The sequence below is a fragment of the Mus caroli genome, unplaced genomic scaffold (genome assembly GCF_978045245.1).
Source record: "Mus caroli unplaced genomic scaffold, Mus_caroli_1 scaffold_6, whole genome shotgun sequence".
In the NCBI taxonomy this organism is placed as follows: Eukaryota; Metazoa; Chordata; class Mammalia; order Rodentia; family Muridae; genus Mus; species Mus caroli.
This window is the reverse complement of record NW_028227261.1, coordinates 71,843,652-71,856,394: the sequence shown is the minus strand read 5'-3', so window position 1 is coordinate 71,856,394 and position 12,743 is coordinate 71,843,652. Positions and strand designations below refer to the sequence as shown.

At 38.3% G+C, this 12,743-nt stretch overlaps 1 protein-coding gene across 3 annotated transcripts in view; it reads left to right on the top strand.

Moving 5' to 3' along the window:
- Ccdc171 (coiled-coil domain containing 171) overlaps window positions 1-12,743 on the top strand; it is a 366,744-nt gene that overhangs the window by 219,624 nt on the left and 134,377 nt on the right. For all 3 annotated transcript variants that reach the window (XM_085839201.1, XM_085839202.1, XM_085839200.1), the window contains 2 exons: window positions 5,636-5,781; window positions 8,108-8,162. In XM_085839201.1, coding sequence (XP_085695327.1) covers window positions 5,636-5,781; window positions 8,108-8,162 — 201 coding nt within the window. The remainder of the gene's footprint in view (window positions 1-5,635; window positions 5,782-8,107; window positions 8,163-12,743) is intronic.

Genomic DNA, 12,743 nt, shown 5'->3' with positions numbered 1-12,743 from the left:
TGAAGTTAATAGTAGGAAATGAGAAAAGATAATGCCCTTAGGGAAGCCACCTTAAAATTACATCACATAACTGTTAAAGATGTAAGGAAAGAAAAACACATAAATTAATTACACTACATAATGCTATCTCTTTCTGTTGTGTATTTGTTATAAATTAACTAATTGCTCAGCTCACAGATTGCTGACTTAATTGTCAACTATAGTGAGTTTTAGCGTTACTTGGGGAGGAAAGGGTTTATTTGGCTTACACTTCCATACTGCTGTTTATCACCAAAGAAGTCAGGACTGGAACTCAAACAGGTCAGGAGGCAGGAGCTGATGCAGAGACCATGGAGGGATGTTCTTTACTGGTTTGCTTCCCCTGGCTTGCTCAGCCTGCTCTCTTATAGAACCCAAGACTACCAGCCCAGAGATGGTCCCACCTACAAGGGGCCTTTCCCCCTTGATCACTAATTGAGAAAATGCCTTACAGTTGGATCTTATGGAGGCATTTCCTCAACTGAAGCTCCTTTCTCTGTGATAACTTCAGCCTGTGTCAAGTTGACACAAAATTAGCCAGTACAACTAATATAATTTTTTAGACTGGCTGAAGATGGCCTAATTTCCTTTTCTAGCTTTGAAATGTTTTGTTCTGACTGCTAGCCAGGAGGATGTATTCAGAAGTCACAGGTGGGTAGCAGTAAGTGTACTGTATTATTGTGATCGCTCTTGTTATTACTGCTTGCAATGTTGGGGATCAGACCAGTAACCCCACTCATGAAGGGCAGATTCTCTGATGCTGAACTGTGTCTTAGCTCTGCTAACTTAGTCTTAAAATTGTTACATTTTCTCCTGACTTCTGAAACATGATTTAAAGTTTCTTTTCTTGCTTTCACTTCCAATGACTGACTTTTAAATATCAAATTGAATAGCCATTAGCTTTTAGCCTGCAGGATTCAAAGATTTTCCCCATTAGACCCAAGAAAATATATAAAAGCTATATCTCCTTGGGCTCAGATTTCCTAGTGACCTAATGGTCTAAAGCACAAGACTGTACCCTTATGGGAAAAAACTGTAGGTGAGTCACTGGGCATGCAGAAATATTAATTAGGTATATATAACATACAGATAACTTTTACATAGTATTATACAATTATTAATAAGATACTCTGATTCAGGAAATTTATTTTATGATTTTTTTTTGAGACAGGGTTTCACTATGTAGACATACCTGTCCTGGAACTCACTCTGTAGACCAGGCTGACCTCAAACTCAGAAATCCGCCTGCCTCTGCCTCCCAGTTGCTGGGATTAAAGGTGTGCACCACCACCACCCACCTGAATTTTTAAATTTTAAAAACACTTACCAAAATTATAAACCTGATATATTTTGTGTAGCTCTAAATTAGACTTTGCTGAAATAATTAGACACACTATATATAGGGCACCATTTTTTTGGAAAGATTTTTTTTCTTAAAGGAAAGAATATAAAAATGACTTATATTGGTGATGGCTTCAGAAGTCTATAAATTTTACAAAGGACTAATTGAGTGACATGTGAATTATATCTCAATATATCTTTTTCAGTAGACAAAATGTGTTATTTGGGCAAAGCAATATAATTTCATTTTATAGTCATAATTAAATTATTAGCCTTAATAAACTTAAAAGATTTAGAAATGCAAAATTATGAATGCTTTAAAATAATTTATGTTCTCGTTCAGTAGTAACATATTTATTACAGAAACTGTAAGTAAAAAAATTAAAAGTGTATGGGGTATTTAATATCTCAGCTACCATGTACTTATCCTAGGCCCTTCTGTATTATCCATGGTCTTTGTGTCCATACTGTCCTTTGCTAGCTCTTATTACTAGTAACGTTTTGTGATCAATAAAGGGAGAGAGTCAGGTGGAAATGGCAGCTTGTAATAGTATTTACTGGAAGCGCTGGCCTGTTTTCCTCTCGGATCACGAGGCACACATGAAGATGAGCCTTAGCTGCGGAGAAATATCATAAAGACGTGCTAGATGGGGTAGAATTTCAAAAGTTGTTTTTAAGCATTTTTTTTTTTTTGGATTTAAAATAAAAAGTAGAATCTTTGACGAAAATACTGACACAGAAGTTCTTGGGTCAGCAGAATATATTTTACCTTTAAAAAGACTCTTATAATACGTAGCACTAACTTGCTAACAGCTCAGATTATTCACCACACCACTTAAAGATAAGTTCAGTATCAGGCCTCGAGTTTTCTTTTCTTTTCTTTCTTCCTTTTTTTTTTTTTTTGTAAATATTAAGACCTGAGTACAAAATGAGAGCTGTATTGTGGATTAAGTGAAGTATCTCAAGGCTGTGCCGTTCTGATAACTGAACCCGGAGTGACCTTTCTCAGACACAATTACAGAGCTGTATGTTTTTCCTTTAATTTCATCAGGGGTTTAATTAGTATACAAATAAAACTTCCCTTATCTTCCTTTCTACCTAATTGGCTTGTCTTCGCTTCTATATGAAGCATGTGAGAGTGGGCTGTAATTAGGGTGACCGCGTTAACCTTTTCTCTCACATGCACTGTTGCCTAAAGGCCTCCAGGCCTAAAAGCAGTGCTTTGGATTATTGCTTTGCAATCACTATGGCTGTCCCACAGGTTTTCTCATGAGCAGAAGGGCTTTGGGTGCTGCAGGTTCCCACTGCTTAACAGGATCTTCATTCTTCTCCCCACTAAATGTTTATTGATTATCTCGCTGTTCCAGGCTCAGCCTCCAACAACTTAATATCAGGTGACAGTCAGGAGAGTTCTCCAAGTAATTAGAGTTGAGCATTGGGGGAACAATTAGGAGCAGAGTTATTAAACTTGATTTATCCTATTCTCTCCTGAACAGTTCCTGGGATATCAGAACATCACCCTTCCACAATCTACCCTGCCTGAGAAATTAGTGGCTGGCCCGCTGCTTATCATTGCTGCCTGGCTGCCCAGAGGCACACCCTCTTGGTTGCAGTCATTCAGTTGGAGATATTAGAGTCCATAAAATTTATCGTGGGTTTTAATTAGGTGAATCTGAGCGAGAGAGGAGAGAAGCACCACTTAAAACTTTACACGTCGCGTGTGTATTTTACATGGGAAGTAGATTTGTGAGTAAGCATGGGGTACACATGAAATTAGTTGCAACTGGAGCCCAGGATCTTTAAAAGGATTCCGATTTTTGATCAGAAAGGTTAGTATTAAGGTGAACACATAATTTTTTGACCCACTTTTTATAATTTTGTGTTTTATACACATTTGCATGAACTTTAGGGAGCAATGGTGTTTGTAGATTCCTTGGTCAGGTCTCCCCCCACCCCCGCCCCCGCCCAGCTCTTTAAAACAAGTCCTAAGCCTAAACTTAAAATAACAGTTTCTATTTTAAAGAAAAGTTTTCTGTTTTTATTTTCACGTTCAAGGAACTACGTAAGTGTTTGTGTTCCACAGCCCTGAGATGGTATACGCTTTCGTGGGGTCTGATAGCCCTGTCATAGCTCTTATGAGACAAACTGGAAATAACAGCCTTGAGTCAATTTGGCTATATGAAAGTTATGTTGCTGCGTTATATCTTCTGTGACTGTACAACAGAGATTGTTGAACGGGCCAGTGTGGTTTTAAAGTGAAGCAAACTGATGCAGATTGCTTTCAGATTGGACTGGCAAGGCTGACTGTATGTTACAGCCCTGGTAGCCCCTTCGTACGCACACACTGCAATCCCAAGGCTTACTAAGCACAGCAGTTTCAATGGATTGGCAGATATTTGTCACTTCTTTTGGAAGAATTGTTATTAAAGCTTTAGGGTGACTGACAGTAGAAATGTAGCCTTTTTAATTGCTTGTGATATATCAGAAATACTAGATTTAAACTAAATAGGTTTTGTTTTTTAAACAAAGAATCTCTTGATATGCCTTTAAATATCTTAGCAAAAAACCAGACTTGGATTTTTTTTTAAATAAAAGAATATGTTCTTTGTTGTCTTTCACCATTGTTTGAAAATTTCCTCAGTGAATATTCTTTTTCAAATATTTAAGGTGAATATATTTTTTAACCTAAAAATAAAGGCACATCTTCTTTAGTCATGTGACGATTCAGTACATGCATACATTATGTAAATGCTCAACTCGGGTGAAATACTTCCGTCTTCCAAGCTCTTACCATCTCTTTGTAGGAGGAATACTCAATTCATTTTTTAGCCTTAAAAACTGCAGTGCATTGCTGTGACTCATGGCCACTCACTGTACAGTGGCCCACTGGACTGTCTTCTATTTGATGATCACACGGTACCCATTGATCAACTTTGCAATGTTCTTAAAGATCTTTCAATATTACAGTTTGAAAATAAATGTATCTAATGAGTAACCCTTGCTGTCTGATTGCTTATTTTTTGATGCTTGTTTGTATAATAATAACTTGATTGAAAATGAATTACTGAATTTAAGAACTTGCAGCGTTTTGACTGAATCACTTCCACTCCCCGATCATTTGTAATTAATTGCTTTAGCTCACCTAAGTGGCTTAGGTTTTATACCATCATTGTGACTATATTAAGAGGAGAGTTTCAAATATGAAACACTAGCTTCATATTGCTTCTTCTTCATGGGCTGTGAACCACATCTGTGTATATTCATATGTGGCTGAACTAGTAAAGAATGAAACAGAAGTGCGTGCAGTCAGTTGTTTGACTGATTGTTCAAGAAATTTAATTGTAAAGCCTGTTTGATAAGCTTATTTTAGAAATTTGATATGACAAGGGATGAATGGATTTTTGGTGTTCAGATCATCTGATTCCCATACTAGGGGATCTAGACTAGGTTGCAAACTAGTATGGTTTGCAACCTAGTCTAGAAAATATCCCTTAAATTTTTTTCTTATTCTAATACTTTCTCCCTTAACCCTTCAAAAACAGTTGTGCAGTTGCGTGCTGGAATTTCTATTCTAAGCTGGTATTTAAAGAGCTCTGAGTCCACAGAGTTTGTACTTCTGTGATTAGGAAAGCATTTATAAACCCTAACTCATTATAAATGCCAGTATTAACTGTCTCATTAGTTAAAACATGCTGATTATACTTATGTAGCTATCCTTGATATGGAAGTTATTTGTTAGGAAGCAAGTAAAAATTGTTTCTGAGTCCCATTTGTCTACTGAAATGTGTATAGCAATCTGTCATAAAAAGTCTGTTATAAAAACACATGAGCCCACCACTTGCCTGGCATCCTGGTTTCCTTCTCTCTTATACTCCCCTGTGGGGCCTCTGATAGCACTTAGTCAAGTCTAGAGTTAAATAGAATCTAATCTTTATGTACCTTTGCCCCATCAATTCTTTATTTTTTATCATTAAAAAGAGTTATAGCTTGAGATTTCTGCAATAAGAAATTTTTAGTAATAATATGGTTTGTTTTACTTAACACAATAAAATAGAATTATGCTTTGTAGTCAAATATTTCTCAATAACAGTATAGTTTTCATTTCTGATTAGCAAGTACATAAAATTTTTTGCAGGAAATTTGTTAAACCTTGATGTGTAATGCCCCAACTCTCCTTCGCAGCCAGGCTGTGTTCTTCTTTGTCTAATAGCCTATGGCATAAATTGAAGTTAATTATCAGGGCTGACAAGTAGCTCTGTTTTCTGTCTGCTCGCAGAGTCTCTCCGAGGCAAAGATGGAGCTGAGAAGGAAAGATCAATCTCTACGTCAGCTCAATAGACATCTTACCCAGCTGGAGCAGGACAAGCGTCGACTGGAGGAGAACATCCGTGATGCAGAGAGTGCCCTCCGCATGGCAGCCAAGTGAGCATCCGGACCGTGGGGAGATCACTTAAAACGGACAAAAGATCAATTCTTACTTTCATGCTCTGGGTTTTAGCCCTGGATAATACAGTGCTAGAAAACAAAAGTGCAGCTGTCTCTCTTTGAAATTCTCTGATATACCCTCAAAAAGAAAGCTCTTAACTCCACACTCTAAGTGTATATTTTATTGAGGAGCCTCGGAAGCATAGGCTTCTGTGTAGCCTCAAATTATGCATATCCAGTGCTCGGTGTTGGCACTGCGTGCTTGAATTAATGCAGAGCATAAAATTGTTTATTTAAAAGTTTCACATTGTTGCATTCTTTGTTTCTATATTATTTGTATTTTACCACCTCCAACTCCACTGGCTCCCACCCTGATTTTGCTTTGTGGATTCTACTGATATTACAAGTAATATATCCATAAGGAAATGTTGGCATACAACCAGTATGTGTATCATAGCCTTAAAATGTCACTAAAACATGCCGATCATGGGAATCCATTTAAGCTTGTGTAGATATATGCTATAGTATATTTAATAGAAAAATACCATTTCAACGTCAACAGCTATGGAAACACAGAGGATGCTTCCCCTTTACCATGTAACAGGTGGACATGCACAGGTTTTGAAATTCAAATTGATCAGTTCTGTTACATTCTCATTTGTTTCCCCATAACAGGGTTTATGGACTTCTTTAAGACAGGGTTTTATTTAGCAGTATAATGAAAAGAATTAAGGGAACACATGACTCTAATTGATTCCCTGTTTGTGTATAGAATCTTTAATTCATGAAAATGTAAAAATATTCATTAACATTTTAAAACAAACTCCTGTTAGATACAAACTGTGAGTGTGACTGCACTCTCTAGATTCCAGGGCGAAGCCTGTAAATTATTACAGAGTAGGGCATCTGAGATCTTAGAACAGCAAACCTATTGCTTCCGGGTTGATGACATCATTTACGAATGATGAGAAGATGAAGTCCAAAGTACACATATTGGCTTGCTTGAATATCTACTAATAGTCTTATTTGGAAAGTTGTACACCTGTATAACATTGCATCTCCATTTTAAATGTATATAATTTTTACTTCTAAAAGTGTAAGTTTGACTAATTCAGACTTGTTGCTGTTTTCTTGATCTCCTTGCATCAAGTGAAGAGACAGACTAAGTTGTTAAGCCTGAGTGTCACAGAACCTGTATTCAAAGGTGTGTTGCCACAAGGTTATAAAGCCTCCAGGTTTACGTTGAGTTTTTACGTTCAACAGTTAATTTGGGACTTAGGTCTCCGTGGTTCCTTTCTAAGGGCATAGGATCTTAGACAACTAAAGAGGCCTGATTACTATTATTAAAGTCTAGTCTTTCGCATTTTGAGCTTGTATTTCATTGTGAAAGCTGAATTAAATACACAAGCCAAGAAGAGAACCTGTAACCACATATATGTTGTCAGGTTATGACACCATGAAAGGACTGTGAAGGAAGGCAATAGATAGATAGTATTTTATACAGCATCACCATTTACAACGGTCTGCCACCAATTAAAGATATAAAGAATGTCGTGTGTTTTCAGAACATCTGAAATTATGAATTATGTAATAATAATCATGGTTTCTTTATGTTTTCCATTCTCTTAACTTATGGTCCCTCCCCCCACTTTAGGGTACGTAGCATAAGTGTGCATAGGAGTTAAGTGTAACATATCAGTGGCTGTGGTTCCAGTTTGTACCTTTTCCATATGTGTACAGTGTATGTGTACGTGTATGTGTGTGTGTGTGTGTGTGTGAGAGAGGGAGAGGGAGAGGGAGAGGGAGAGGGAGAGGGAGAGGGAGAGGGAGAGGGAGAGGGAGAGGGAGAGGGAGAGGGAGAAGGGAGAAGGGAGAAGGGAGAGGGAGAGGGAGAGGGAGAGGGAGAGGGAGAGGGAGAGGGAGAGGGAGAGAGAGAGAGAGAGAGAGACAGCCATAGGTTGATGTTGAGTCTCTTCTGGGATTGCTTTCTGTTCTGTTTGTTGAGACAAGGTCTTTCGTTGAGCCTGGAGCTCACTACTTCCCTCTATCCATGCTATCCAGCTTGACCAGGAGCCCGAGTCTACCGGGTGAGGACTGGAATAACAGGCTGCCACCAAGGCTTCTCAGATATCTGCTGGGGATCTGGATCCTGTCATACTCACACAGAAAGCAGGTCATTGCCAGGCCACCTCCCCAGTATCAAGTTTTGTGTTTTAAAAGGGAGATCAAAGACAGCTAGTAATAGTGTCTCAGGCTAAAGTGTAAACAAATGTAGAAAGACTTGGGTTATACTCACACCTAATCCTTTCTCTCTTTTTTCTAGAGACAAAGAATGTGTTGCTAATCACATGAGAACTATAGAAAACATGCTTCATAAGGTATTACATTTTTAAAATTCATTCAACGTGTGCTATGATTATTTGGTCCATTATTTTTAGTATTTTATTTTATTTTTAAAGTTTTGTTTTTGTTTACTTTCTTTTTCTTTGTAAAAAGTTCTTCTCTCATGTAGTACATCCTGACTGCAGCCTCCCTTCTCCCCCCCCCCCCCACCCCCACACTTCCCTCAGATCCACTCCTCCTTGGTTTTCCTTCAGAAAAGAGGGGGCCTCCAAGATGCAATAAGACCGGGCATAAACCCTCACACCAAGGATGGATAGAGGTAGCCTGGTTGGGAGAAAGGATCCCATGAGCAGGCCAAAGAGTCAGAGACACCCCACTCCAGCTGTTAGGAGCCCAAACAAAAATACCAAACTAACAAGCACACCATGTATGCAGAAGATCTAGCCCAGACCCTTGCCTGTATGCAGAAGATCTAGCCCAGACCCTTGCCTGTATGCAGAAGATCTAGCACAGAACTTTGCCCCATTGCTGCTTCAGTCTCTGTGAACTCCTGTAAGCCCTGCTCAGTTGACTCTGTGGTCCATGTTCTCCTGGTATCCTTGACCCCCTGGCTCCTACAGTCCTTTCTGTCAGTCTTCTGTTGGGGTTCTCCATGCTCTGCCTAATGTTTGGCTGTGGGCTTCCCATCAGCTTCTGGAGGAAACCTCTCTGATGATGACTGGGATAGGCAGTGATCTGTAATTGTAGCAGAATACCATTAGGGATCGTTTCATTGACTTTTTATTTTTATTTTTTTGAGCCATATAGCTTCCTGACACTGGGCATTCAGGCTGTGAAGCATGGAATCTCCCTTGTGGCTTTGGTCTCAAGTTAAACCCGTCATTGGTTGGCCACTCTCACAAGCTCTGAGCCACCACTGCCCCTGCACATCTTGCAGGCAGGACAGGTTGGGGGTCATAGGTCATTGTTTCTATTAACTGCAAAGTAGTTTAATTATTTTTGACTATCTTAAAAAACGAATTTAGCAGACACATACTTTAGAAACAACTGTGAGCAACATTGTCATTATTTTTCTGGAACTCACTTTAGGTACTTGGTAAAACTATAATAATTATGTTTTCTCCAAGTTGGCCTCAGTGCACTGCAGTTATTTGTGGTCTTTGTTGTGTGCCCCATAGGTCACCATCATTTTCTTTATGTTCTGTGATGACAAAACACTATACTGCTATTAAATAGCTGTCTATATAAACACATGGAAATAGAAGATATATATTTGGCAGTATTTGTGTGCCTTAGTGTGGTGATTTGGCTATTCTTGGCCCAGGGAGTATTAGGAGGTGTGGCCTTGTTGGAGTAGGTGTGCTGTTGTTGTGTCTCACTGTGTCTCACTATGTGAGTGGGCTTTGAGACCTTCCTCCTAGCTGCCTGAAAGCTAGTCTTCTCCTGGCTGCCTTCAGATCAAGATATAGAACTCTCAGCTCCCTTTCCAGGACCATGCCTACCTGGGTGCTGCCATGCTTCCTACCTTGATGATAATGGACTGAACCTCTAACCCTGTAAGACAGCCCCAATTAAATGTTATCCTTTATAAAAGTTCCCTTGGTTATGGTGTCTCTTCACAGCAACGGAAACCCTATGACTAAGACACTTGTTAATAAAATGATTCAAATGGAAATTTCTTACTTAATTGAGTATGTTCTTAAAATGAAAAATCCATTCAACAATCTATTATTTTTAAAAATGATTGCTTTTGTTTTATAAACTGTGACATAATATGTAGTAATTAGCAGCATAAATGTGTTACAGTGGTAAAAAGTTGTTGGTTATATACTGTGCTAGCACCATCTTCTAGAGGAAGTGATGTGTACATTATTTCATTAAGAGTCTTTATATTTATTTATTATTTCATGTACTATGTGTGTGTGCACGCATGTATGTGTGTGTGCATGTGTGTGTGTATGAATGTGCATGTGTGTTTGTATGCACACTCATATGGTACACTAATGGAGGCTAGAAAACAACTTGTGGAAGTCATTTCTCTCCCTCTACCATGCAGGTTTGGAGGATTGAACCTGGCTCATCAGGCTTGGCGATATGTGCTTTTACCCACTGAGTCATCTTGGCAGCCTCCCATTATTTAAATTAATGTTATTTACAGATTTGTGTTATTGTCTAACTGGCAGCTTTTTAAATGCAAATATCTAATACATTTAAGATATATATGTAACGAATGAGTAACATTTAGAAGAATTTTAATACTAATACTTTTAAAGAGATGAAATAATAGTAAACTAATATTTAATATATCTTAATACTTAAAAACAACTAGTCCCCCCTTTTTCTGAAGAGCAATGGAGGAGAGAGAGAAAACTGCAGGCAGGATGTAAAGTAAATAAATTAATTTATATTAAAATAAAATCCCACAGAAATAAACAAAGTAAAGCATTGTGCTAAAACAAAAAACAAATAAAAAACTCTACTAGGCTACTGTATTCTTTGAAGTTTTGAAAGTGACATTTTTAAATCACTAAAAACATTTTGAAAAAGTCTAATAGTCTGAGTTCTATTTTCATTTAGGTTTCTTTAAAACAATAATTGTTTTTTACCCCCAGAAAGTTTAGCCAGTATTATAGTTCAATACTCAAACCATATATATGGGTGTGCTTCAGATATGAAATTTAGATTTTCAGCTAAGTGTATCTTGGTTTTTATTTGTATCTGCTATATGTTAGGATGGAAAGGTACATACATACACACACATGCACACAAGCACACACAGTCACATGGGCACACATGTGCACACAAGCAACACACCATCCAAACATATGCATATATACATATACTAGTAACACAGTTTTTAATTATAAATGAAAAGAGGGAGAAGCATGCACACAGGGGGTTCTTGATACCTACCTGTTTTGTAACTGTAGTTTAAGCACAGATTGTGTGTGTGTGTGTGTGTGTACATGTGTGTGCATGTTCATGTATGTTTGTTCGTCTATTTGCACAATAATGTCTTGTGGACATGTGTGTATGCATGTATGCATGTGGAGGCCAGAGGTTAGTAGCAGACGTTTTCCTTAGTCTGTCCACTTTGTTCTGGAACAGGCTCTCTTGCTGTACCTGAAGCCCACTGATTAAGCTAGCCTGGCTACCCAGTGACCTCCAGGGATCTGTCTGAATTATAATCCCCACTGTTGAATTTTAGATGTGTACCACTGTCCTGGCTTTCCATGTGGGAGTGTGTTGGTCTGAATTGTATAGCAAACGTGTTTCTGACTGAGGTAGCTCCTAAGCCACCACATCTCAGACCTTCTTGGAAAAGAAATACCTGTGCTAAACATGTAGATACTTTTGCTGCCATTCTCAAATAGCACAGATAACTCAAATGCATTTTCTATAGCATTGGCATTGTAAAGTATATGTAACCTAGAGATGATCCAAACACTATAGGAGAAGTGAGAAGGTTACTCAGTGGCAGAATGTGCAGTCAGCATGTGTGAAGCCTGAGTTCAGTACCTAGTAACAACAACAGAAACAATGCAAAACCTATGGGAAGATAATCTAAGATACACACCAACACTGCATCATCGTGATAGGGAATTGACATCCTTGGATTCTGTGTCTTGAGTAAGCCAATGTCTCATCCTGGAGCCAGTCTTATGACAAGTATAATTTTTTCAAAGAATAATTTTGATTGTTTTAAAACATGAATTTATTGGATTGGAAGAGCGGGCTCAGCAGTTAATGGTGCTCTTCCAGAAGACCTGAGTTCGATTGCCAGCACCCACATCAGGTGGTTCACAACTGCCTGTAACTATAGCTCCAGGGGATTTTGAGGCCCTTGGACGCACATGTGCATATAACCACATACAGACATATAGTTGAAAAGTATAAAATTAAAAACCACGTATTCATTGATACCTCTGTTTTGAATAGGGTCTTGTTTTGTGTTACAGGTTGGCCTCAAGATCACCACCCTCCTGCCTCAATCTCCCAATTGCTGGGATGACAGGCATGTGTTCCTATGCCTGGTGATGTGAGTTTATGATAGAGGTCAGAAGTTAAATTGTTATTGATATTCTTAGGGGGATCAATTTCAAGTTTAGGGGTTAAGAAAAAGAAAAACAAGAAAGTCATTACCGTGTTTCATGCTGTATATTTTAAGATACATTCATTTCTCTATTGAGTTGAATTCCTAGCTGGTTTTATATTTTGGAAAATCTATATCTATTGAGCTTTTCTTTTGCAAAAGAGTTAATAATTTCAACCATTTAAAATGTATAATGTATAATTCAGGTCGTAGAAAGATGGCGCAGTGTTTAAGATCACTTGCTGCTCTCGCAGAGAGAACCTGAGTTTGATTCTTAGCGCTGACATCAGGTTGCTCACACACATCTGTAACTTCAGCTCTGGGAATACAACACTGTGGGCACCTGCACATACATGTGCACACACCCCTCCCCCCAGATACACACAAATAGTCACACACACACATAAACCTTACAGCCCATAGTCCAGTGATTTCAGTACGTTCACACTTTTGTACAATGCTCATATTAGCTAATTGTATAACAGTTAAATCACCCTGAAATAAATTCTGTGTTCACTAAGCA